Raw genomic sequence first — 27,448 nt, 5'->3', positions numbered from 1 at the left:
GGCTTCATGTCATGAGCATTCGACACGTGTCTGGCTCTTCTGTGGGAAACTCTGGAAAAGCACGTGGTTGACGTGGGTTCGTTGACTCGGCAGGTGCTGCCTGGAGGCCTGGGGGGTGGTCTCCGTGCTGGTTGGTGCCTTCATCTTCGGGCAGAGCATGGTGGCGGCCGTCATGGAGCTGCTGTAGGGAGCGGCCCGCGCTCCAGCAGGACGGGGGCCCCCGCAGCCGCCTGCATCTGGCCGTGAGAACCATGTGACCTCTTCATTAAGAAGCTGGAGAAACTGACTCTTCCGTCCTTCCCAGGCTGTGCCTCTGGGCTTCCGCTGGGTCCCGGGATGTCTGGTGTGGTGGTGAGAGGTGGCCTAGGCCCTGCACGTGACCATGGACCGGGGGGCTTCAGGCCAAAGCGGTGGGAGCTCTCAGTCTGGAGCCTGGGAGTCTGGGGTCAGGGTGTGTACGGGGCTATGCACCCTCTCCCTGCCTGCTGCCTCCAGCCCCCTGGTGCTCCTGGGCGTGTCTGCGCCCGCCATCTCTGCCTCCAGCTACCTGTGTGTCCATGTGTCCTTATTAGAGGGCCCAGGGTCCTCATTTGATATGACCTCATCTTAGTTACTTACTTGGGATGTGCAAAGAGCTTCTTTCCAAGTAAGGTCACATTCACTGTTTCCTGGGGTTAGGACTGCAGCTTATGTTTCTGGGGGACAGTTCACCCCATAACTGGGGGATAGGGGCTGAGGCCCAGGGAACCCTGCTCTGGGGTGTTGGGGTCAAAGACATGAGATGAGGGCATGGCTTGGTGGAGGAGAGCCTGGGGGGCTAGGGGTGCCATTTGCTGGGAATGGCAGGGCACTCAAGCTGGTGCGCAGGCCAGGGCACGGGGGACCCGAGTAGATGTATACCCTGAGTTGGCCTCTCTCTGGTGGGTGGATCCCCAAGGAGAGGCCCCTGTCTTCCCACTGGCTGGACCAGAAGAGCCTGGAGGCCAAGCGCGCTGTCTGCTCTGTGGGTCCCTCCCGACCCCACCCCGATTCTGGGCTGAGGAGCCGCGCCTGCAGCCGTGGTGCAGCCATGGTGCAGCGGGGTCTGCGGGGTCTGCGGGGTCAGGGTGGAGGACTGGCCACTGCGGCTGCGTCGAGCCACTGTGCTCACTCGTGCTGAGCCTGCCCAGGGCCTGGGACCCCTGGGCAGACGTGGCTGGGTCCAGGCCGCTCCTCTCCCGCCCCGGGACGTCCACCGGAAGCCAGTGGTGCCCGCGCCTGCAGGGGCTGACATCTGAGGACACCTCCCCCAGGTAGGCATGGCCGGGTCGCGCTACGTCATGTCGGGTGCGTGAGGCGTTGTCTTGATGGAACTGTCGCGTAGTCCGCCTGTTTCCCACTTGTCTTCCTGTGCTGATGCTGCTTTGAGACGTTGATTCATGTGCCGCAAGGTCAGAGTGTGCAGTCTGGGTGTCTGTACAGAGTGGCTCCGCTCTCAGCAGTGCCCAGCTCCCGCGGGTCCCCGCTCCAGAGAATCCAGGACCTGCAGCCCGGACGCCCCCTCCTCTCTCCCGCAGGTCCCTGGTGACCGTGGCTCTGTGCTCTGTCTCTATGGACTTGCCCGTTCCGGACATTCCATATGAATGGATGCACACAATACGTGGTCTTTTGTGTCCGGCTTCTTGGACCTAGCATACATTTTCAAACATTTTTACAGGTGAGGGAACCAAGGCTTGGGAACCTCAAGGCCGCCTGTCCTGTGAGCTTCAGAGTTGGGTTGGGACTGATAAGGGGTTGAATTCCATCGTTCGTCTTCTGAGCTGTAGCCAAGGTGGGGGAACTAGTCGACCCTGGGGGCAGGGCTGGGGCCTCTGCCCCCCGGCGCCCTGGCTGTCCCTGAAGACTCTGACCCCGTGAGGGGACATGGGACCCTTCTCCAGGTGCTCTGATCAACCCCACACCTCGCGTCCTCCTGAATGAGGGTCTCAGAACTGGCACGTGAGCCGAGAAATGAGGTCATGGAGCGTTTAGCACCTGGAGCTGGTGCAGATGAACAGAGAGTTACATTAACCCTGCATGCTTGGCTCTGGGCTGCTGGCTGGGAGGCTGGGCCATGATAGGAGGGTCCTGGGTAAGAACCAAGCATGGCGGGTAAGGGGTGTGCTTAAAGGGATGCTGTGTGATAAGCGGCTTAAGAGTCAGACCACTCGTTTTGAACACTATCTGCCATTTGCTTTCTCTAAATCCGAGAAGTTTATTATGAACCTCCCCAAGAATCCATTTCCCCACCAGCCAAACAGAGCAGGTTTACTATGTATGAGGCAACATGAGAATTAAAAGGTGATGCTGTATGTACAGCAGCTGGTGGGGGACCCAAGCAATGGTGGTCTCATTTCCAGAAAATCTAGGTTGAGATGAGGTGAACACAGGTCCAAGGGGAAAAGGGAACGACCAGGCACATGGGCTCCCTGCAATGTAAGAGAGGATGGCAGGGAGGGGGTGGCCTGACACTGATGGTGGAAGGGTGGCGGGGCTTCTGGGGGGGTGACGAGGATGGCCCCCCAGGCACCAGCGTCCCGCCTCTGACAGGCACAGATGGGGCTCCCACAGGACCGAGCCTCAGATCAGGCGTGATCGTGCAGGGTGGGGATGCAGACAGACATGAGGCTGAGGTCCGAGCTCTGGGGGCAGGTCCAAGTCCCCTCCACACCGTGTGCCTCTCTACCAGGGAAGCAGCTGCAGGATGGAGGGCTGGAGTGCGTGCTCCAGCTCAGGGTGGTCCTAGCACGGGCTGTGGGTCTGGCACATCTGGGCTGACCCCGCCTGCCGCTCACCAGCCCCGTGACTGCAGCCGGGCCCATCCCTGCTCCCAACAGCCCTCAGCCTCAGGTGACTGACCCAGGAAACCTCCGTGAGTGTGGTCCTCAGCCCTGGTGTCTTCCTTGGAGCTGGGGCAGCCGCCCCCACCCCGCTTCCCTTCCGACGCTGGCTCTTGGCTTTCACCCTCTTTGCTCCCCTCGGAAAGGAAGCTGCGGACAGCCGCTCCTTCCCTGGATAGCGGTGAGGCTGAGCTTAGACCCACAGAGCCAGGCCCATCACAGGGTCCTGGTCCATCGATGGTGACCCCCGTGCTGGCATGTAGAGACCCTTCTGTCTCAAGTGACCGCTGTGAACAGGGCAGTCCAGGTGACATGTTCCGCTCAGAGTGGCCTGGGCTACAGGGGGTCTGAGCGTCCTGGGCAAGGGCGCTCCCAGTGGCTCAGGTGCCCCCGCGGGACCATGCAGGGACCAGCCCAGCCCCGAGGGGTGGCCTGTGCCCCACCAGAGTGGTGGCCGCACCACTCCCACGCAGGCTTAGGTCCTGGACTGGACACAAGAAACACAGGTGGTGAACGTTTGGGCAAGTGAGTGGACTGTGACTTTTTTGAAAGAAATGAGATTCAGGTAACATAAACCATTTTGAAGCCGAGCCACTCCACACCACTGAGCATCCCGTTCCCAAAGGCCTTCCTGCACAGTCACTCCCCAACAATCCCTCAGCTGCTTTCCATTTCTAGGGGTTTAACTTCCAGACGTCCTGTGTGAATGGAGTTGTACTGACGTGGCTGCCTGTGCCCATGAGGGCACTGCGCCACAGCCTGGGCTAGCACGTCGTCCCTCCCTACGGCTGATCTGCAGTCCGCTGCACAGACGGGCCACACTCAGGAGTCCACTCACCCACTACGCACACTTGTATGTTCCGCCTTCTGGCTCGTGTGAACACATGGGCACAGGACCCTGCTTCACTGTGTCGGTTCTTTGGCGCCTCGTACACCCCCGGGGTGGAGCTGTGGGGTCGTGTGGCAACTCCGTGTCCAGCTGTTGGGGGGACCTGTGTTAATCTGGGGCTGTTGCTCCCTGCCTGCCCACGCCGGGTGCGAGGTGGTCAGGGGCAGGGCGGGGCACAGGCGGCGGCCCTTGGCGCTCCAGGTTTGCTGCCGGCCTGTCAGGGTCTCGGGCTCCCTGCTTGCCCATCCAGGATGCCACAGGGGGCAGCGAGGGCGCCTGTCCCCGGAGGGCAGGGTGAGTGGAGGCTCTCGCACCTTTTCGGGTGGGTGGGTGTCTGCTCTCTTTGGGGCCTGCTCTTCCCGTGCGGAACCTGAGGCGGTGCCAAGTGCCCGTGGCCGCGGTCAGCACAGATCTGTGCGACGGGAGGGCTCAGACAGGGGCAGGCCCAGGTAATGGGGGCTCCTCAGCTCTACCTCCGAGAGCCCCAACCCCCGAGGGTAGTTGCTGAAACAGCAGGCAGAGCGGCTCGGAGCAGTCCGGGCGCCGGGGAGGTGTGTGTGTATGTGGGGTGGGGGGACTCTTACGGGGGGCCCCCACAGCAGCCTTGGTGCGAGCCAGGCAGCTCCTGGTCTCCAGAGGAGGGGTCTCCCCCTGCTTCCCAGGTAAGAAAACAGAGGCTGAGGGAGGCTGGCTGCAGGGACGCAGCTGGGATTAGTCTGCACTTCACTCTTCTGTCAAGGCCCCGTGGTTGCACTGGTTTTGCTTGAGGCGCTGGCGTCGAGCCCTGGGAGGCCGTGCAAGGGGGACCCGCGGCTTCATGGCTCCCCGGCTGCCCGAGGAGGCAGAGCCCCACCTGGCAGTGGCGGCTTTAGTGACAGTGCTGGTCCCAGCCGGGGCTGCAGAGACCAGACCTGGTCCTGCTGTGAGGGCGCCGTGGCCCAGCTCCCCTGTCCTCGTGCCTGGCAGTTCTGCCTCCTCCTCTAGGAAGGGGACGCAGGGCCCTCTCCTTGCGTGACCCCTGAGACTTCTGTGTCCTGTTGCTCTCCTGCAATTCGGCCAGGGAGACAGAGGGGAAGTCACAGGGCGTCCAGAGTCGGGTTTGAATGAAGTCTGGGGCCTGGCCTTCTGTCTGGCCGGACACCAAGTTTATAGTGTGCAGTGAGAAACTGTGTCCAGTCAGGTCTGGCCTCTGCCCATGGCGGTGATGGCCTCTAGGAACCTGGAATGTGCCCCCTGACACAAGGTGGGCTCAGGTTTCATGGCTAATAAAGTGGTTTCCCTCCCCAGCTGTCACAGAAAATGGCACACACACACAGCTGTCCCCAACAGGAGTTTATTTGGTGCTCGTCTCGGGCGGCTGTTTGCCCAGCAGGGCACTGCTACGTGGGGTCTACTGCAGCCTGCGGGCTCAGCCCAGGCCTAAGGTGGGCACTACAGGGTCTCGGCCCCCTACCACGTGGAGGAGTGGCAACCAGGGAGAGCGAGGGGGAGGCGGATGGGGACTGGTCATGCGTGGCCGTCTGCTGGCGGGGTGGGGGGCCGCCTCCATCACCACCGCCCGCCAATGTCAGCAGGGCCCGGCAGCTCAGACACTGCTCTGCCGCCAAGGGTGGGGCAGGGGGTGCCAGGGGAGGGGTGCGCCTTCACTTTGAACAGTGGGAAGAGACACTCTTATTTGGAAGTATACTGAAAAGACAGCTAGTATACCAAAGTTTCTAGAAAAGAGTGGACATCCTTCGTCAGAGGGAGCAGGGCGGCAGACTCATCTGTGGGACCTGGGGGAGGCGGTCAGTCACGGCCCAGGGTGCACCACGCAGCTGGAGAAGAAGAGAGATGGGTTTACGGTGGGGGGGTGGGGGGCAAGAGGCAGATCCTGCCTCCGCTCAGGGCAGAAGAGCGATGCCTGCAGTCCCTCCTGCATCCGGCACCCCAGAGGTGCTTGCTGGCTGTCCCCCTGGTGGCGAATCACACGTCCGAGGAGCAGACTTGCCTTTACCTTGCCCGTATGCCCATTTGAAACAGTAAATGTGAACTTCCCAGGACGTGAACTTGTCTTCCCACCGTGGCCTGGTAACGCCGACCTGACAGAGGAGCCCCTAACTCACTGCCAGAAGACACTGATGTCTGGTTAAAGGAGACGTGAAGGGGAGAGTATCTGTAAATAAAATTGCTCTTGGGTCCGCAATTTTGTACCTGCTGCTCCAGTAGCTCAGTGTTTCCTGGAGCTCGGGCTCCATTCAAAAACTGGAGTACTGTTTAGAGCCGCCAGCCCAGGAGGAGGGTGTGCACCGCAGTCTGACAGGAGGGTGGCCGGCGGCCCTGTTTACTGATGGGTGCTTTAAAATTCGCCTGTAGCCCACCATCACGGAAGTGAGGGGGAAACTTATCTTGCCAGTTAGAGCAGTAGATGCTTTCTTGGCCCTGGAGTCCTGTGAAACCCTTGGGGGAGGGAAGGTGGTGCTGGGGAAGAAATGGGGGTTAAATTATGTAGAAGGGGGTGGTCACATCTTCTGCCCTCTCCCAGAGCCAGGACAACTGTCTTACCTGTGCCAGGCAGGCCCTCGCTCACCAGCTGCGCCATCCAGTCAAGGGTGGCTTTACATGAAACGGGGGCCATAGCTATTTTGCATGTTTGACTTTCCACAGGTACAAAAATGGTTTCGGTTTTTGTTAGATTTCCGAAAAGTGCACACAGTGTCGGAACTTTACATTTTATATACTTGTTATTCACTCACCAAGTCGTGTCCGACTCTTGGGGACTCCATGGACTGCACTAGGCTTCCCTGTCCCTCACCATCTCCCATAGTTTGCCCAAGATTTTATATGTTAGCATTTGGCAGTTAGTATTTTATAGGAACCATAGTTCTTGGTGGCTACATAAGTAGATATAATAATTATAAACTATGTAATATATACACACACACATATCTGCATCTGTGACTTTTTTGTATACTAAGTACTGTTTCAATGTTACCGTCATTTTTAGAGTTATTGCAATGAGTATCATGTGTTCTCAAATCTGTAGAAGTCCAGCCTGCCACACTCTGGGCTCGGGGCCGCCTCCCAGCCACCTGGTGCCCAGGGCCCCAGCCTTCCTGCCTCGAGGCCCCTCTCTGTTGAGCACTCACTCGTGGACTACACTTCCTAGCAGCTAAGAGAACAGAAGGCTTCCTGGGTGGCTCAGTGGTAAGGAACCCGCCAGCTAAAGCAGGAGACTCAGGTTAGATCCCTGGGTCAAGAAGACCCCCTGGAGAAGGAGATGGCAACCGACTCCAGTATTCCTGCCTGGGAAATCTGGTGAACAGAGGAGCCTGGTGGGCTACAGTCCATGGGGTCACAAAGAGTCAGACACGACTGGGCAACAGAACACCCACAAGAGAACAGAAGAGTCTGTGGACGTCTGGGTCTTGGTGCTGCTGCTTCTGCCAGGCCTGAGGTGTCCCCACTGCCCCTGTGGCTGCTCCAGACCTCCTCCCCAGTACCTGGCACGGAGATCCGGGAGAAGGCCTCAGGCTGGCTCAGCATGTCCACCTTGACGTGCCGGAACGCCTTGCACACAGGGCTCTGTAGGTGCCTGCAACCCAGGGGGACGCCCGTGAGCTCCTGGGGGTTGGAGTGGGGTCTGAGTCTGACCCTGGGCTGGGGGCTCTGACTGATCAGCCAAGCTCAGGGGCCAGAGCCTTCATGGGAAGGTAAGAAGGCCCGGCATGACTGCTAGGGCCCCAAGGGTAGAACAGCCTGGTTCTCGCCTCCCCGTGAGCAGAGTTAAACAAGAGAACTTTCTCTCTGGATTTTTATCCTTGGGCAGCAGTTTCTAAACAGGAGCACCCTTGGCCTCAGCTCCCAGGGCTGGCAAGGAACCTGGATTCAGAGCCCAGGTGAAGGGGTGCAGGACCAGCCTCCTGAGCGGTGGATGCCGCTGGGACCCCAACTCCTCACCACCCCCATGGGCTGGAAGCCAGAGAGCATGTGTGCTAAGCCTACCTCTTCCACTCCTCCTCCGTCTCCCAGAACTCATAGACCACGAAGGTGACGCCGTCCGCCAGCCTCACGGCAGCGATGCTGCAAGAGGAAAGGCCAGGATCAGTGGCCACACCTCCCAGGGTGCAGAGAGGGCCCCACAGGCCCATCCCACCACTGCCCTGCCCTGCCACAAACGAGCCCAGACCGGGCGCCCAGAGCCAGGTCCCAAAAGCTGTGGTTCAGGACAGGATCCTCTTGGAACATGCTTCCTTTCTGATCAGAACCCCCAGGACCGCCACCTGGTCTGACAGCTGCATGTACAGCTCTGCTGTCGGGACTGAGGCCTGGCCCATACAGTGCCCAGAGCATGGCTGTTAAATGAATTCTAATGAAATGCCGTTTTTTAAAAGGCCTTTTTATTCATTTTAAAAAACCTGTTTTTTTTTTCCAGTCTGTAATATCCATCTTTATTAGAAACAGATTTTTTAATACATGACAAATAGAGGCTCTCTTATAGATTAAAAAAAACCTAACAACTTCAAGTGAAAAGTAGTATCAATTGAAAAAAGATCTTGAAAACATACCAGTTTAGAGAATAACTTTCCTTCTATCTAGTAAACCATTCTGTGATAAAAATCTGATATAAAAAGAATTTCTACTACGTTAATAAAAGTTATGTGAGGTACTAGAAACTTACTGGTTTTGTTTTCTTTCCAGATTATCTCCAAGATCAGATGAAGTTATGATTTAAAAAACCTGATAGCAAAGTTATTGACTATTAAGTCATTATTCATAACATCAACAATTTTATACAAATACTGGGTCAAGTTTTTTTGTACAACTGGGAAAATAAACCACATTTTCTATTTCTTTTCTAGATGTGTTTTGCATGAAGGCAAAATATGTAAATCTTGTTTTTCTTTGCCATGAAGATTCTTCAAAAAAGGCTTTTCAAATAACTACATTAGCCATATTTTCATAGCTATATTCTAATTTTAAGTGGGTTAAATAATTGATCAAGAAAAGAATATGGTCAAAAAGGTACCCAGGGAATCATCAAGAAAAAAGAGAAAAACTTTTTTTCCTGAAACATAAGTTTAGAAAAGTTTCTTCCATGATGTGGGACTGTTAGGGGATAAATTTCATAGGGTTGAATCAAACCCCTTCTCATGATCTTAAGGACCAAAATAACATGCTATGAAAAACAATATGACAAGTTATCTGGAATACAAACTTAAGATTCTCTAAATGATAAAGGTTACCCATAGGGGAAACTATCAGATTTACTTCAAAGCAGCTAAACCTTCTTTTATCCAGTTGTATATAGAAGCAACATTCCATACCATTAAACACTCGCTCCTTTTTGAAATATTTTGGCTTCTAGCACACCAGTCTCCTAACATCTAGCTTAAAAACCTACCTTTAAAAATAAAAGCATCTTCCAAGCTGTCCTCTGTAATCGTCTCATTTAATCCTTAGAAACAGGCCTGGCCGGAGTCCCAGGCCACTCCTCCCTTCCTGTCTGAGACACAGGACACTTACCTTGTTCCAAACAGGGACAGACCCAGGCTGGGGGCTAGAGCAACAGTGGGGGCGGGTGGGAGGTGGCCTCTAAGAAGGTGGCTGACCAGGGCAGGGTTGGGGAAGAGAGGGAAGCCCGGCCTCCAAGATCACAGCGCCGCCCCCTCTGGCCTCTGGGCAGCCCTCCCTGGTCCTCTTCCCCACACGCTCAGCAGCACAGAGCCCCCAGCATCCCTTGGAGAAGGGATGCCCATTGCTTGCGGCATCTGCTGTATAATCACAGCAGCTCCAGGTTCTGCCACTCAGGACGGAGACAGGGCTCTAATCGCATCATTACTTCATTACCTCCAGCCTGAAGTTACCCGCCAGCTGCGGTTCCTGTCTCCTGATGGGATGGGCTCGGGCCTGCGTGCCACCTGGTCATTAGGGGGACCCTGGCCCTGCCCAGAGGTGGCCTCACTCCTTACAGACTGCCCTGCTGTGGACAGAGGTCACCAAGGGATGGGCTTCGTCTCCATTTGGTAATTGCAGCGCAGAGAAAAGCAAATACAGGGCTTGTGTCTGTTTGGCTGACACACTGGTTGCAGGGGTGCGGGGCGAGGCCTCTGGCTGCGAGGACACAGCAGGCCGGCTTGGGGCGCACGGAGGACACAGACTCATGCAACAAACAGGACGCCCTACTGTGTGCTGTTTCCAGCTCGCCTGCCCGGCTGTGGGCCCCTTCCACGCTTTCTCCCGTGGCGAGTGCACGGCTCTGGTGGCCCTGGGTGACACCTGGATGCCCACCACCCCCAGGGTCACCCAACTTGTATGCTGGCACCTCGAATGTAATGGCATCTAGAGTGCGATGTGGCCCAAAGGCCTGTGTGAGCCCCCGCCCACTCACCTGATACTCTGTGACATCTCCAGCCCAGCCCATGTCCCCACCCCCCTGCCCCACCCCCTCGCCCCCAGCAAGTTTCTGAAGCCAAAGAATCTCAGACTCCACCTGGCCTCCTCTTTCTACAGCCCGCCTCCCATCCTGACCCTGGGCTGGTCTGGTCAGCCCCACTCCAAAACAGATCCCAGCTCTGCCCACATTGTGCCAAGGGCCAGTCCCCTCCCTCTCCCTAGCTGCCCAGCTGCACGTCTGTCCAGCCGCCAAGCGTCCATATACAAGGGAGGAGGCAGGACTGGGCCCCGCTCCGGCCTTAGCATCTCCCCCGTGGTACCTGACAGCTGGAACGAGCAGGGCCTGCCTATCTGCCCCCCGCCCCCCATCTCACCCACCACCCCCGGGTCACCCTGTGGAGCTGCACTCTGTCATGTGTTCCTAGACACGCTCCCCTTGCTGCCACCCTGGGTCTGGGTGGGTGGGGCATCATTATTCAGGCCTCAGCACCCAGCAGCCCCTTCCTGAAGATCCCCACCCCGTTCCTGGCCTCCGCAGCCAACCGGAATCATCTGCCCCACTCCCGCCGCCGGGAATTAGCACTCAGCAACAGCAGCAGCCTGAGTCACGCTCCACCCTCAGGCCTGGCCCCCGCCCCCCACTTCACCAGGAAGCAGGTGGAGGCACATGTGCTCAGGAGGGAGAGAAATCAGCTGGGGGGGGAGAATAGAATGGAGATGGGGAACAGGCGTGGAGCTCACAGCTACTGTCTGCCAGTGGGCCACCACCGGGAGAAGAGGGAGCCTGGCGGGTTGTGCCAACAGCCCTCGGGGACACCCCCAGCTGGACGCAGGCCTTGGCAGCAGAGACCGCGGGCAGGGGGCCCTTAGGAGCAGCCACAACAGCAAGCAGGGCAGTTAACACAGCGGACACTGGGGCCAGGCTCCGCCAGACGGCCCCCATGGTGCATTGCTCCACTGAGGCCTCCAACCACCCAGTTAGTGGTCCCCCTTTACAGATGAGCAAGCTGAGGTCAGGGAGACGAAGTCACTTGCGAGTTTTGCACAGCAAGGAAGAGCCAGAGTAAGGACTTGCCCATGGCTCCTGTAACCACCCCGCTAGGTGCGTCGCTGGCATCGGGGTGTTCTCAGGGACAAAGCTACTCGGGCCCTGGGCCTTCATCCCCAGGCCGGGCCCCCGGCCCGCGGCTTACTCACTGGAAGCAGTTCCTAGTCCCAGCGGTACCCCGCACGTATTGGCGCAAAGAGTCCAGGAAGTCACCCAGCTGCTCAGGGCACACGGCCATCTCCTGCCGGACCAGCTGCAGGTGCTGTGGACCACAGGACCCGTGAGCCACCCGCTCACCCAGGACCCCACCCGGCCCCAGGGGGCACAGCCCAGGACCCAGCAACCCCCCTGGGACAGGACGTCTTGGTCAGAATAAAGCTGACCCCCCAACCCCACTACTGAAAACTGGTGAAAAATGAACTAAAAGCAGCAGTCCCACACAGATGCTGAAGAACAGACAAGGGGGTTTAGAGAGGCTCGAGAAAGACTGGAAGGCACTGGGGCCAAGACACAACAGAATGAACGGTCTGCAGAACTGATTCTGATTGAATCAGTGTCTACTGATCACGTTGCTCCAGGCCAGAGAACAACCCCGGAGGGGACAGAGGCCACTTGCCGGGGCTGCACATCCCCATGCTGGTCCTGGGTGGGGGGTGGGGGTGTCAGGGACACTGAGCCACCTGCATCTTGAGTCTCGGCCCAGAAGGGGACAGGGCCACAGGGAGGGGTCCTCACCATGTTGGTGCCTTCTTCATCCGAGAGATGCTGCTGAAGGTCAAACCAAAGGGTCTGCAACAACAAAGCATGCAGAGAGGCTGGAGACTGAGGCCCCCTCTGCCCAGGAAGCTTCCAGGACCACCACGAGGACACAGCACCGGAGAGCTCCGGGCCCTCCACCCGCGGTTCCAGGGACCCTCAAGTCCCCGGGCTGGTGGGAGCTCCCAGGGCCAGCCCATTCTGGGCGGGGCTCAGCCCACAGTGCTGGCTCAGGGGGACCCAGGAAGCCAGGCTGGTAAGCCACCCACAGGCAGTGCCTGTGGCACCAGACCCTAGAGGCCAAGCAGACCTACTGCAAAGAACACAGAGGCTGCGTTTTGCTGAGCCCAGAGGGCTGGGGGGTTGCCACACCTGCTGGCAACAGACTGCCCGACTTGCAAGTCACCCCCAACCTGGGATCCTCAGGAACAGAGTGGTCTGAATGAGGCAGTCTGTGCTTGCTGGCCCTTGACTGACCTCGGGCTAAAGGCTTTACACCAACTCTCAGGTAACTTTCCAGACTCTCAGGCAGAGGCTGCCCCACTGCCAGCACTGCGGAAGCAAGGAGTCCATCCAGCCCCCTTCTGACCCCATGCTGGGGGCTGCCGCAGTTCCCAGCACCTCCATTCAGAGCAGAGAACCCAAGGGCTGCAGGAGCTGGTCCAGGCTCCGAGCCCGAGTTTGAGGCCAGGCCCCTTCCCCCCGACCCATGGAATCCTTTAACTTGGGCTCCCCAACAGACGCCACCTTTGTACCCTCCCTGTCCATCCTCCAGGAGGAAAGCCGTGTCCCTGGCACAGGGTGTGTGTGTGTGTCTGTCTTCTCTACACAAGCATGTGTGTGAGGCGTGTTGCCTGGTTGTTAGAGAAAACAGAATAGCAGATACACAAGTCCGTGACCTGAGCGGTCACCACCTAGAAATTCTTAATAAAGCTGGAACCAGGGACCCCGTCAATGCACGGCCGGTCCCAGAGAGGTGCTGACTTTCCCGGAAGCAGGGTGTGGACGCAGGTGTAAGCGGGCTCCTGGAGAGCGGGGCTGCGATTCGCCCCCTAGGTTTCTCCTGGCCGGCTGGGCCACGAGAGGGTGAGGATGAAGCAGAGATGAAGGGAGGGATGGTGGCACCCAGGTCTGCGTTCCCCTCTCCCCACCGCGCCTCTGCTCCGGGGAGCCAGGCCCCGCCAGGAAGCCTCGGGCTGTTCCGTGGAGGGCGGGGCCTGGCTCCTGCTCGCGCCCGGGGCCAATCCTCTGATTGGCCGGAAGAGGCCCCGCCCCGTCTCCAGGACGCCCAGGTGCTCCTTGGTTTCCAGCCGGCTGGTTGTTAAGGCTACTGGGGCGCTAAAAATAAGCTTCAAAGAGCCTCCCTCTGGGGGCGCCCGCGGAGTTGTTATGGCAACCAGGCCTCAGGTCTCCGCGGAGTCTTTCCTACCGCTCCCACCAAGTAGCCGGCTTTGGGGGGAGCGGGGGCGGGTGGAGATCCCTGCGGCCCTGCAGGTGGGCTCACTGGCTCCGCCCTCAGACCCCCCCCCCACCCCCAAGTCTGGGCCTCGGCCTCCTCCTGGGGAGCCCCACCCAGGGCCCTCACGGATCCCTCAAAACTAACCCACAAAACCATCAAAGCACTATTTTTCTTTTGCCCTTTTGCAAAAGATATAGAAGTTTCAGAAATTCATAAATGTAAAATTGCCACTGTGACCCTACAGCCCAGAGATATCTGTTATCTTGGTTTATGTAGATGTACAGGTGTGGTGTGTACATGTGTATATAGGTTCTGGTATCAGAATGTCTCATAATGATGGCAGAATAACAGTGCTAATATTAAATGCTAACTAAGCAGCAGGCTCTGTGCTAAGCCATTAAGATATTTTATCTAATTCTCACAACGACCCTGTGAGAGGTACCATTCTGATTATCTCCCCTATGGTTAGGGGAGGACTGTGAGGCTCAGAGAGGGTAAGTCACTGGCTCAAGGTCACACAGCTGTTAAGTGGTATAGCCAGGATTCAAATACAGGCAGGCTGATACCAGTGCCTACTGGTAAACTTTAACTGTTTGTTCTCTTTCTTCCAATAAATGGTCATTGTTATGGGCTGAACTGTGTTCCCCGCAAATTCATAGGTTGAATTCCCAGCCTCCAGTGTTGCAAAACATGACTGTATTTGCAGACAGGACATTTGAAGAGTGACTGTGTGAGAATAAGATCACATGGGTGCGCCCTAATCCAGATTGACTGGTGTCCTTATAAGAAACCAGGACACAGACACCTGGCTGTCTACACGCCCCAGAGGAAGGCCGCGGGAGGACCAGCCCTGCCGGCATCCTGATTCCAGACTCCAGGTGTCAGAGGATAAGCGCCTGGGTTTGAGCCCCTGGCTGTGGTCCGTGGCTCTGGCAGCCCTGAGATGATAGCACTGAGTCACACAACACTCTGAAATCATGATTCCATTTTCCATCGCTTGGGACGGGCCATGTCACGTTTAAAAGGCTTCACCCTGCTGGTCACTCACACCTCTCCTAGACCTCACCATCCCTCAGCCGCCACTACGCCGGGTCTGGGCTGCCATCTGCCCAAGCCACCCGAGGCCTTACAGCCCCCTTGCTACTCAGTTCCCTTGCCGCCCACTCTCTGCTCCTCGGCAACCCCCTCCTGGCTGCCCACCCACTCTCATAGCTCCTCTTCCCCAGGCCCCATACAAGTACAAAGATCACATTCCCGGGGTTTCCCCTTAGTCCACACCACCCCCAACCCCGCCCAGGGGCATTAAGCTTCCCTGACTTCCCTCTTGTAAGCTCCGGCCTAGCTCTGCCCTCCCTGGGGGGCTAGGAGGTTTGGGGCGGGGGATGGAGGGATGGATGTGGGGGCTCAGCAGGCCCACCTTGTTCTCCAGCCGTCCAATGAGCCCTGCCAGCCTGCTGATCTGGGCATCCAGGCCGTCCTCCTTGGGGTCTGAGGTGCCTGGGAAAGAAGAACAGAGATGCTGACGGGGGCGGGGCCAGGCTGGAGCAGGAGCACCCCCTCCCCCCAACCGAGGACTCCCAGTCCCTGTGGGAGGCCCAGGCCCCATCAGGACCACTCTCAGAAGTCCTCCCGGGACCCCCCAGCCAGTGCCCCCGATCCCAGGCCACCGCTCTCTCACCAGGCGGGAAGCTCTTTCCTTGCTCCGCAGCCATGAGCTTGTGGTTGGGGGCGTAGGGGGGAGTGGGACTCCCGGACCAGGTCTCCACTGCGCTGTGGCTGGGCCGGCTGTGGTTCTGTCTGCAGAGGGGGTAGGGGGATGCACCCCGTGACGGGGGCTGCAGGGCCCTGACTGCTCGGAGCAGCTCTGACCAACTGTGGGGCTGAAACGTGCACAGAACTCCTGGGAGCCCCATCCCCTGAGCTGTACACAGTGGCCGCTGTCTCACAGAGGCGGCTGCCCGCGGGTGGGGCTGGGATCTTCTGGGAACCCAGACCCTGTGCCTGGGAGGTTCCGTTCCAGGTTCCAGGGCCTGCGAGGCTGAGCCAGGCCCCCACCTCCCTGCGGCTCACAGCTGTCCCTTGCCCACCCTGCCTGCCTCCTGGTCCTGTGTTTAGAGGTCTCTGGGGTCGGGGCCTGGGTTTGCTAACAAGCCCCCTCTCCATGAAAAGAAGCCGTAGGACTCAGTTGAGAGCGGGCATCTAACAGGACAAAAATCCATGATCCTGGCTCAGCCTGGCCCCACCCCACCCGCCACGCACACTGATGTGCACAGACCAGGACCCCTGACACGCAGCTCACCAAACGCTGTGCCTGGCATGCAGTAGGGACCCAAGAAATGCCCAAACCCCCATGTGCAAAAATGCTAGAAAAGTCACTGCGGACACACAAACACATATGCCCGTGTGCATGGCCGATACGCCTGGTGCCCAGCGTGGCCGCCGCTCGCTCTGGAATCTGCCTCCTGTGAACCTGAAAGCCCAGCATCCTCTCCCTCTGTGCCAAGCGGCTGACCACCCCCAATCCCCGGGGAGGAGAAAGGCTGGCAGAGTCTTGGGGGTGTTGGTCCTGGGACCTCTACAAACCAGCAGCAAATGAAACATGGCCCGCTGACTGTGAGTGGGTGCAGCAGGGGTCCCCCAGGGACGGGCTGCTGGCTCGAATGCGGGTCACGCCGTCCCCAGGGCTGGGAACCAGGGTGGCTGGGGGCCCTGCAGCTGAGAGCTGAGACAGCTGAGGTTTGCGGGCTGAGAGGTGGGGGTGCGCAGGAAGCAGATGTATGTTCCCATCATCTCTACGTGAGATCTGGGGAGGGAGGCAGGTGTAATGGCTGACACGTGGGGGGACAGCTGACTCGTGGGGGGACGGCTGACTTGTTGGGGGAAGGCAAAGCGCAGGGAATCAGCTCTAATAAGTGTGCAGCGCTCCATCTGATCTGTGACAGAAAGGAAGCCGCAGGTTTTTTCATCAAGATAGTGATGATAAAGGATGAAGGAAATCTATGTGACAGGAAATCCCCTTAACCTTGGAGACCCTCTGAATCAGGAGACTGATCACGGATGCAGAGTCTACGGCTTGGCTCCCAGGGACCCCAATCCCAGATGGTGTCACCAGGGCCCAGGACTCTGCATCCTGCATTTCCCAGGGGACTGGGCTGCAGGCCCTCAGAGCAAACGCGTTTTGTGAACAGCATCACCGAGCACCTCTGCAACCACAGTGGGTTGGGATGAACCCCCACCTAGGACCAGCATCCCGCCGTGCCAGGAGACGCCAGGCTCAGTAAGCTCAGGCACCTGGCAGGTGCGCCCAGCTGTTCCTATGGCTTAAAAAAAATATTTATTTGGCTTCACGGGGTCTTAGTTGTGGCATGTGGGATCTAGTTCCCTGACCAGAGATCGAACCTGGGCCCCCCTGTGTTGGGAGCGCGGAGTTGTAGCCACTGGACCCCCAGGGAAGCCCCTGTTAATGTGTCTTTACTTCTACTTTGCCTCAGGCACGTCAGCAATTCAGGGAAGGAAGAGCACAGAAGAGCTGGTCTGAACTTGGGACAGCAAATGCCCCCCACGTGGCCCCTGGGGGCTGGCCCTGCCAGCCGGAAGGAGACTACTCCTCTCCGGACCCCAGGCTCATTGCCCCAAAAAGGGGGGACCCCAGGTGTTTTCCATGTTCTCAAGGACCCGCAAAGAAGGCCTTAAATAATCCTAACTAACCTCAGGAGAAAAACCACTCCATTTCACTGCTGTTCAGTCTTTCTGAGGTGGTGATTTGATGGTACGGTGTTTTCAATGCCCATCTACCATCTCACAGCCTCGAAACAAGCAGGGAGCAGGTTGAGGGGTCACCAACAGGGCTTATTTTTACAGTCATGGTATTTTTCACTCACAGCCTGAGATAACTTGTTTTCCAATAACCACTGCAGTTTCCTAATTCCCCAGTTTTAAAAAATGAGCCCAACAGTGGAATAGTTTCAGATCAACAACAACAACGTGACAAGGTAGGTATACAACTGTCCTCACTTAACAGGTGGCGAAGTGGAGGCAAGAGAGAGGCAGCAGCTCACCCAAGGCTGCCCAGCCCCCAGGCACACGCCCATCCCCACCATGCAGCAGGCTGGCACAGCTCACTCCCGTCCGCGCACCGGATCTGGCTGGTCTGCTCTTCGATGGCCTCCACCGCGCTCTCCACCGAGCTCAGCAGGGACTGGATCTGATTGGCCGTCTCCTTCAGGAGGAAGCGTGTCACAAACTGGTCCACGTTGCTCCCGCCTTCGTACACCTGTGGAGGGAAGGGAGGGGGCACAGAGGGAAAGCGGTTGACGAGGGATCTGATACACCGACTTGGGGTCACCCTCCCAGGGCTCCTGCAGGAAGGCAAGGGCTACGGACTCAGAGCCCAAGGTTTGAGCCACAACAGAAATCACAGTGTCTACAATACTGCATTGAGGACGGAAAGGCAGAAGGTGAATGAAATGCTCAGCACTGTGCCTATCACATAGCAAACGCTCTGTGAACGGAAGCTGCTCTGATGAAGGTGGTAACAGTGACGACAGTGCTGGCGAAGGCGCTGGTGGTGGCGCTGGTGGTTATAGTGACGGCGCTGGTGGCCACTTCTGGCCAGCGTAGTACTGGAAGTCTAGCCACAGCCACCAGACCAGGAAAAGAAAAGGTATCCTAAATGGAAGGGAAGGGGTAAAGCGGTCACTCTATGCAGACAACTTGATACTCTATACAGAAAACCCTGAGGACTCCTACATCCAGGTCAAAAAGCAACAGCTAGAACCAAACATGGAACAACAGACTGGGTCACAATTGGGAAAGGAGTACTTCAAGGCTGTATATTTAATTTATTTAACCTGCCACCCTGCTTATTTAACTTGTATGCAGAGTACATCATGCAAAATGCCAGGCCAGATGAATCACAACCTGGAATCAAGACTGTGGGGAGAAACATCAACAACCTTAGGTATGCAGATGATACCACTCTAGTGGCAGAAAGTGAAGAGGAACTAAAGAGTTTCTTACCGAAGGTGAAAGAGGATAGTGAAAAAACTGGTTTAAAACTCAACATTCAAAAACCTAAGATCATAGCATCCAGTCCCATCACTTCATGACAAAAACATGGGGGAAAAGTGGGAACAGTGACAGATTTTATTTTCTGGGGTTCCAAAATCACTGCAGACAGTGACTGCAGCCAAGAAATTAAAAGACGCTTGCTCCTTGGGAAAAAAAGCTATGACAAACCTAGACACCATATTAAAAAATAGAGACATCACTTTGCTGACAAAGGTCCATATAGCCAAAGTTATGGTTTTTCCAATAGTCATGTGTGGATGTGAGAGCTGGACCACAAAGAAGTCTGAGTGCCAAAGAATTGATGCTTTTGAACTGTGGTGCTGGAGAAGACTCTTGAGAGTCCCTTAAGACTTCTGGGAGCTCAAACCAGTCAATCCTAAACGAAATCAACCCTATTCGATTTGTTGGAAGGACTGATGCTGAAGCTGAAGCTCCAGTACTTTGGCCACCTGATGTGAAGAGACGACTCACTGGAAAAGACCCTGGTGCTGGGAAAGACGGAGGGCAAGAGGAGAAGGGGGCAACAGAGGATGAGAGGGTTGGATGGCATCACCGACTCAATGGACATGAGTTTGAGCAAACTCAAGGAGATGGTGAAGCACAGGGAAGCCTGGTGTGCCGCAGTTCATGGGGCTGCAGAGTAGAACATGACTTAGCAGCTGAACAATAACAGATAAAAGACCCGGAACTGCCAAAGCAGTTCTGAGGGAAGAGAAAGCAAAGCAGGACGCATAACTCACCCAGACCTCAGACGGTGCTACAGAGTTACCGTAAGAAGAACTGTGATTTGGGCACAGAAACAGGCATATGGATCAATGGCACAGGACAGAGAGCCCTGGGGGGGAAAGGACTTATGTCAATTAATGTCCGACAAAGGAGGCAAGAATATATAATGGGAAAGACAGTCTCCTCAGCAAGTCACGGTGCTGGGAAAGCTGGACAACTGCATGTAAATCAATGAAGTTAGTACACACCCTCTCATCAGGCACAAAAATAAACTCAAACACAACACATGACACCAGAAAACTCCTAGAAGGGAGCACAGACAAAACATTCTCTGACATCAGTCGTTCCCATGTTTTCTTAGGCTCGTCTCCTAAGGCAACAGAAATAAAAATAAAAATAAGCAAATGAGATGTAATCAAGCTTTTGCACAACACAGAAAACCATCAAAAAGTGACAAGACAACCCACAGAATGGAGAAAATGTTTGCAAATGTTGAGCCCGACAAGGGCTTAAGCTCCAAAATGCACAAACTCACACAACAAGAAAACAAACAACCCGATTGAAAAATGGGCAGAAGACCTAAACAGACATTTCTCCAAGGAAGAAATACAGAGAGTCAGTAGGTATATAAAAAGATGCTCAACATCATTAATTATCAGAGAAACACAAATTGAAACTACAGTGAGGTTACTACCTCACACCAGTCAGAACGGTCTTCATCGAAAAGTCTACAAGTATCCAATGCTGGAGAGGGTGTGGAGACAAGGGAACTCTCCCACACTGTTGGCAGGAAAGTAAGCTGGTGTGAGTGAAAGTGAAAGTCGCTCAGTCGTGTCTGACTCTTTGTGATCCCATGGACTATACAGTTCATGGAATTCTCCAGGCCACAATACTGGAGTGGGTAGCCTTTCCCTTTGCCAGGGGATCTTCCCAACCCAGGGATTGAACCCAGGTCTCCTACATTGCAGGCAGATTCTTTACCAGCTGACCCACAAGGGAAGCCCAAGAACACTGGAGTGGGTAGCCTGTCCCTTCTCCAGCGGATCTTCCCAACCCAGGAATCAAACTGGGGTCTCCTGCATTGCAGGCGGATTCTTTACCAACTGAGCTATCAGGGAAGCCCCAAGCTGGTGTAGCCCCTATGGAAAATATATGGAGGGTCCTTAAAAAACTAAAAACAGAGCTCATATGATCCAGCAACCCCACTCCTGGCCACATACCCAGACAAAACTAGAATTTGAAAAGATACATGTACCCCTATGTTAAGAGCAGTACATTTACAATAACCAAGACATGGAAACAGTCTCATTGGCCATCAACAGATGACCAGATAAAGAAGAGGTGGCGTATATATGCACAGTAGGATACTACTCAGCCATAAAAAACAATGAAGTGTTCACGCCATTTGCAGAGATTATCTAGGGGTTATAATACTAAGTGAAGTAAGTTAGAAAGACAAGTATCCCTTATGTGAAATCTAGAATATGACACAGATGAACTTATTTGTGAAACAAAACAGATTCACAGGCTCACAGAACAGACTTGTCACTGCGGGGGGTGGTGGGATGGGGTGGGGGGAGGTGGGGGGGCGGGGGGAGGTGGGGGGGCGGGGTGGGGTGGGGGTGGGTGCGGGAGAGGGTGGTTTGGGAGTTTGGGGTTGGCAGATGTAAACTATTTCATATGGGGCGGATGAACAACAAGCTCAGGGAAATATATTCAATATCCTGTGATAAACCAGAATAGAAAAGAACATGAAAAAATATATAACTGAATCCTTCTGCTGTACACCAAAAACAACACAACACTGTAAGTCAACTCTATTTCAATTTAAAAAAAAAACCACAAAAAAACCCTCCTGCCCTGATCAGTAGTGGGGTCGTGTCTGTCAATAACCACTGCGCCCTAGTCTGGTCAACACAGCGAGACCCTGTCTCTCTTGTTAAGGACTCTCCTAAATGTTCTGTATGTCCCTTAAATAAACAATTTTTTTTTTTTTAAACAAGGTGGATTCTGTGGGCGCTGGGCATTCGTGCTGCTACTCAGAGAAGTGAGGGAAGAGGAGCCAGAGGAGCAGGACGGATTAACTGTCTCTCAAGAAAGTGCCTGAGACTTAGTCCTCGGAGGGAGTCTGGGGGCCACGAGAGGAGGAGCTCTGGGCATAAGATGAAGAGGGCTTCCCACTGATGTTGCCCTGTGATGTGAAACAATTTCCTCTCTTGTCAAGAGTCTGCAGCAGGGACATTGCTCAAGGCTCCTGGATCAGGCTGAGTGTCTTCTGGCTTTGAGACTTGAATATGGGTGGGAGAAGGCTCCGGCTCAGCCAGGTCACTCCAGGGTGACGGTGATGGAAATGACGCCAAGCTGAGGGGCTTGGACCCCTCAAGCCCCATGTGGCTCCTTCTGACCTCCCCTGCCAAGACCCCACTCTCTTGAGCCACCTGCCTCAGCATCTTGGGAGTCTGCCCAGTCCCTGGCCAGGCGAGGAAAAACAGGGCTCTCAGGGAAAGAAAATTAAGCCATCCATCACTCTGACTGGGAATTAATTGGCAGTAATGGCATAAGGGAACCGCAGCTAGAGACAGAGAGACTGAGAAATGGAGGCCAGGGGGCAGGGAATACAGGTGGGAGGTGAAGACAGGCCAGAGGAGAGGCGGCCTCAGGCAGGGAGGCTGGGGAGCCTCCTGCACCAACCACCAGACAGGGGCGCTGGAGGCAGCCCCAACGGCAGGATGCACGCCAGGTTCTGGCCACCAGATGCACCTCCCTGATCACCTGCCCTTCCTTCCCAGCAGACGGCTGAACTCACACGCGATCCAGATCAATAGGCGTGGGACGAGCAAATGGCCCCCAAAGAACAAGACATAACAAAGTTAAAAAAAAAAAAAAAAAAAAACTGAAGAAAAAAAAGAGAGAGAGAAAGCTGCCAGAAGCCATCAAGCAGAAAGGACGAGCTTAGATGGCTGTATTAAAAGCACCCAGAGAAGAGACTGAGGATGCAGCCAGGGGTCCACACATGTAACTGGTTGGCTGAATTAAAAAAGAAAAGGCAAGTTATTTTCAAAAGTGTAAAAATGCAGCTTGCAGAGTCCTGCCCTCCACCGTCACTGATGCCTCAGCCAAGGCCAGCACCGCTGATTCTAGAGGAAGACAGTCAGAGCTGGGGAGTCTGCTTCCTGTGGACAGGTTACTAACATGCAGGGGGACAGAGAGACCTTCAGAAATCTGCAAAGCTCTGGAAGTTTATCAGATAAGCACCTTTCCAGCAACGAATGCCCAGGAGTTTCTCCCAAATAAATCTCCTAGGGTTGAACGAGATAAAGTATGGAAGTTGTGGACAAAAGTGAGGGGGATCACCCAAATTAAAATGAAGGTTACAGAGGTCAGGAAATAAAAATATGAGCCACTAATAATTAAATTTAAATCAGACTGGATTAAGTCGATAAAGAGTGACAAACAATGGAAAAATAGCCAGTCATCCTAACAATTCTTTTAATTTCACAAGAGAGGAGAGAAAGTGTTTTTTATTAGCCAGGTATAAAAATAGGATTAATACTGTTAACAATGTATATTTTAGATGTCCCTTCCCTGGTGGCTCAGACGGTAAAGAATCTGCCTGCAACGCAGGAGACCTGGGTTTGATCCCTCAAGAAGGGAATGGCAACCCACTCCAATATTCTTGCCTGGAGAATCCGGGGGACAGAGGAGCCTGGCGGACTACAGTCCATGGGGTCTCAGACTGAGCAACTTTTTCTTTCACTTTAGAAAGTCCCAAGTGTAGTGACTTTGAAATCATGATCAACGTACTAAACAAAGCAGACTGCCCAAAGGTGAAAGTCAGAAAAGACGAAGGAGCATAAAAAAAACGGGAAGCGTATGAGATTATGACACCAGCCAGGCCTGACAGATCCTAACAATGAAGAGAGTCAGCCTAGACTGCCCCAGGTAAAGGCACTGTCCCAGATTTGATTAAGCAGGACTGCAGGTATATTTCAAGTGAAAGAGCACTCAAGGATTTGTAAAGAAAAGCCTGTGCAAAGACTCGGCTACCAAATTTGATCAAATGACTAAGACAAGTTGCAATGTCAGGATCGAGTAGAATTTAAATGGGAAAGTATTACATAAGAGAAGGGTAAGAATAAATGACAAAAGGCATAGTGCATTACAAGGACACGACATTATCAAATCTTTGTGCGTTATGAAACCTCCACGCACCAGGAGAGGCTACAGCTCTACGGATGGCTATGGGGAAGCAGATGGCTATAACCACTTTGTAAGGCAATTCTGCTTTATATCGAGAGACTTTCACTGCCCAGTATTTCTCCACTTTTGAACATCTATCTTTAAGAAATAATGCAAATGTGGACAAATATTTATGTCCCAAGGTTACAGGGTTGATAGACAGGAGCCAAAACCCTGGAAATAATCTAACATTCCAACAAAAGAGGAAAAGTATGCAAATTGAAGTAAGAATATTTAAAATACTTTTAAGCGGTTTGAATAATATGGGAAAATATTTGTTAAAATGTTAGGTGAAAAAGAAAGCAAAAAAATTCTGTATGCAAAGTGATTTTACATGTATTAGAGAAATCCACAAAAGAAAAACAGGCTCAAAGAAATCAATTATCAGCTAAAATGGTAACAGTGGTTAGAGATCATAGGAATTAGGAGTGATTTGAATTTTTTCTTTGTATTTTTCTCTACTTTCTAAATTTTGAATATTGAATATGTATTATTTACATAACAAAAATATGATAACAAGGTCTACAGGCATCAAACAGCATGGAAGAAAAATATTAGAATTACAAAAGTTAAATGATAAAATTCTGTGTGAGAAATTAGCCCAACAGAGTCCCACAAAACAGATAAATTACAAACAATATATGTCTACTGTAAATGGCATTATTGAGAAAATGTGAAATGGGCAAAAAAAAAAAAGATGTCTGGGTTCCTTGTCCAATACACTCTTCTGGGTTATCTAAGTCTTTGCTTGTTTTGGAGCTACTTTTAAAACTCTAGCATATAAAAAGTTGACAGTAATGCAAATAATTCCCATCCGCAGAAATGCATATGAATTTTGCCTGGTAGCATGCAAAACTGCCTGACTGTGTTTATTCACAGATTCATCTCAGAATTCCTGTTGTCTCATGTATGGCAAATGTTCTTTGAATTCGCCTTGGAGCCAGTTTAATGTTTTACTGGTTTTCACATTAATGAGTTAAAATCTTTCACATGTGTTCATTTCATAATCGTACAAGAGACAGTCTTACCTTTACACAAAGTTGTCTTTTTAACAACATATTTCATAACAAAGAAGGGATAACTATGCTCAGATTTTATATTCAAGTATGACCCACATCATCTTCTCAAGTATCCATAATTAAAAAAAACAAAACAAAATAATACGTAGTGAAGAAATCTCAGCATGTTAAACAACAACAACAACAAAACTAGAATACAAACTACTGGTCACTTGGTTTTATCCTAATACCAGGAAGTGAGTGAGGACCTAACAAACCATTAGAGGATACAGAGAGAGGAGATACTACATTCTAAAATCTATCATTACCGTGAAAGTATTATTCAGCGGTAGATTTCTACACTTCATTATTCAAAAAAATTTAAGCATTCTATTTCACATATGAAAAACCACAGTCACAACAATAAACCTAAGGAAGCAGGAAGTAGGAAATAATAATGATAAAAACTATAGATACAGTGGATTCAGTAGTAAAGACACAGAATCAACACTGCCAAAATGAACAAACTATTTCCAAGGCAATATACGGAGTCAACGTGATTCCTATCAAATTACCAGTGGTATTTTTCACAGAACTAGAACAAAAAAGTCTAAAATCTGAATGGAAGGCCTTCCTTGGTGGGCCAGCGGTTAAGACCACCTGCCAACGCAGGGGACACGGGTCCCACCCTTGCTCCAGGAAGACCCCATATGCCGCGGAGCAACTAGGGTCACGTGCCACAGCTACTGGGCTTATGTTCTAGGGCCTGGGAGCCACAACTCCTGAGCCCACGCGCTGCACCTATGGGGCCTGGAGCTCCTGCCTTGCAACAAGCCACTGCAGTGAGAGGCCCTCACACAGCCAGAGAGCAGCGTCCCCTGGCCACAACTAGAGAAAGCCCGTGTGCAGCCAAAGACCCAGCACAGCCAAAAATTAAAAAAAAAAAAAAAAAAAAAAAATTGAGCGGAAACACAAAAGACCCTGAAGAGCCAGAGCAATCTTGAGAAAGAAAAACAGAGCTGAAGGAATCAGGCGCCCTGACTTCAGGCTAAAACTACAAAGCTACAGCCATCAAAAGAGCATGATACTGGCAACAAAAACAGAAATATAGCTCAAAGGAATAGGACAGAAAGCCCAGAAATAAACCCGCCCACCTATGGTCAATTAATCCACGACAAAGGGGGTAGGAATATACAACGCAGGGAAGACAGTCTCATCAATAAGTCATTCAGGGGAAACTGGACAGCAGCTTAAAAGAGTGCAATTAGAACATTCTCTAACACCATACATAAACTCAGAGTGGATCAAAGACCTAAATGTAAGGCCAGACACTATAACTCTTACAGGAAAACGCAGGCAGAGCACTCTTTGTGTTAAATCGCAGCAATATCTTTTTTGATGCCCCTCCTAGAGTAATGAAAATAACAAAAAAGAAACCAGGACCAAAGTAAACTCAAAAGCTTTCACACAGCAAAGGAAACCATAAGCAAAACAAAAAGACAATCCACAGACTGGGAGAAAAAACTTGCAAATGATGTGACTGACAAGGGATTGATCTCCAAAATATACAAACGGCTCACTATCAAAAAGAAGCAAACAACCCAATCAAAAAACGGGAAGAAAACCTAAACAGATATTTCTCCAAAGAAGACATCCATAACCAAAAAGCATGTGAAAAGATGCTCAACATCACTAATCGCTAAAGAAATGCAAATCAAAATGACAATGGGGTGCCACCTCACATCAGTGAGAATGGCCATCATCAAACATCTACAAACAATAAATGCTGGAGAGGGTGCGGAGAACAGGGAATCCGCCTCCATTGCTGGTGGAAATGTAAACTGGCATGGCCACTCTGGGCTTCCCGGGTGGCTCAGTGGCAAAGAATCCACTTGCTAGTATTCCTGCCAGAAAAATACCACAGACAGAGGAGCCTGGTGGGTTCAGTCCACGGGGTCACAAAGAATCAGACACGACTGAGCATACACACACAACCACTACGGAGAGCGGTATGGAGGTTCCTTGAAAAACCAGAAACAGAGCTACCATATGACCCAGCAATTCCACTCCTGGGCATATTCCAGAAAAAATCCTAATTCAAAAAGATACATGCACTCCAATGTCCACTGTGGCAGTGTTTACAATAGCCAAGACATGGATGCAACCGAGATGTCCATCAGCAGAGGAATGGATAAAGATGTGGTGTATATATACAATGGAACATCAGCCATAAAGAAGAACCAAATAATGTCATTTGCAGCAACATGGATGGACCCACAGATTGTCATACTGAGTGACAAACGTCAGAAAAAGACAAATGTTGCATGATATTGCTTATATGTGGAATAAAGAAGCCTGAGAAGAATTAATGCTTTCAAATTGTGATGCTGGAGAAGACTCTTGAGAGTCCCTTGGACTGCAAGGAGATCAAACCAGTCCATTCTAAAAGAAATCAGTCCTGAATATTCATTGGAAGGACTGATACTGAAGCTCCAATACTCTGGCCACCTGATGCAAACAGCTGACTCATTGGAAAAGACCCTGATGCTGGGGAGAGACTGAGGGCAGGAGAAGAGGGTGACAGAGGCTGAGATGGCTGGATGGCATCACCCACTCCATGGACATGAGTTTGAGTTAGCTTTGGGAGTTGGTGATGGACAGGGAAGCCAGGCATGCTGCGGTCCATGGGGTCGCAAAGAGTTGGACATGACTGAGTGATTGAACAACAAGCATGTATATGTTTATGTGTAACTGATTCACTTTGCTGTCCACCTAAAACTACGGCAACACTGTAAATCAACTATACTCCAATAAAAATTTTTAAAAAGATACATGCACCCCAATGTTCATGGCTGCCAAGACACGGAAGCAACCTAAGTGTCCATCAACATAAGAATGGATAAAGAAGACGTGGTACACACTGCTATACGTAAAACAGATAATCAACAAGGACCTACTGCACAGCACAGGGAACTCTGCTCAACGTTATTACGGCAGCCTGGATGGGAGAATGGATACATGCATGTCTAT

The 27,448-nt window shown here is 52.9% G+C and overlaps 2 protein-coding genes across 2 annotated transcripts in view; one reads left to right on the top strand and one right to left on the bottom strand.

Annotated features, from left to right (window-relative positions):
* SLC38A8 (solute carrier family 38 member 8) overlaps positions 1–291 on the top strand; it is a 41,897-nt gene extending 41,606 nt beyond the window's left edge. The window contains exon 11 of the mRNA XM_052656678.1: positions 94–291. Coding sequence (XP_052512638.1) covers positions 94–187 — 94 coding nt within the window. The 3' untranslated portion in view covers positions 188–291. The remainder of the gene's footprint in view (positions 1–93) is intronic.
* Positions 292–5,500: 5,209 nt separating this feature from the next.
* The window catches only part of NECAB2 (N-terminal EF-hand calcium binding protein 2), a 40,760-nt gene continuing 18,812 nt past the window's right edge, over positions 5,501–27,448 (bottom strand). The window contains exons 6-13 of the mRNA XM_052656530.1: positions 17,522–17,658; positions 15,064–15,182; positions 14,803–14,882; positions 11,906–11,959; positions 11,320–11,432; positions 7,732–7,809; positions 7,230–7,321; positions 5,501–5,564 (exon numbers count right to left, since the gene is read on the bottom strand). Of these exons, the coding sequence (XP_052512490.1) occupies positions 5,536–5,564; positions 7,230–7,321; positions 7,732–7,809; positions 11,320–11,432; positions 11,906–11,959; positions 14,803–14,882; positions 15,064–15,182; positions 17,522–17,658 (702 nt within the window). The 3' untranslated portion in view covers positions 5,501–5,535. The remainder of the gene's footprint in view (positions 5,565–7,229; positions 7,322–7,731; positions 7,810–11,319; positions 11,433–11,905; positions 11,960–14,802; positions 14,883–15,063; positions 15,183–17,521; positions 17,659–27,448) is intronic.

Source organism: Budorcas taxicolor, chromosome 18 (assembly GCF_023091745.1).
Source record: "Budorcas taxicolor isolate Tak-1 chromosome 18, Takin1.1, whole genome shotgun sequence".
In the NCBI taxonomy this organism is placed as follows: domain Eukaryota; kingdom Metazoa; phylum Chordata; class Mammalia; order Artiodactyla; family Bovidae; genus Budorcas; species Budorcas taxicolor.
The sequence above is the reverse complement of the archived record's forward strand: the minus strand, read 5'-3'. Positions and strand labels throughout refer to the sequence as shown.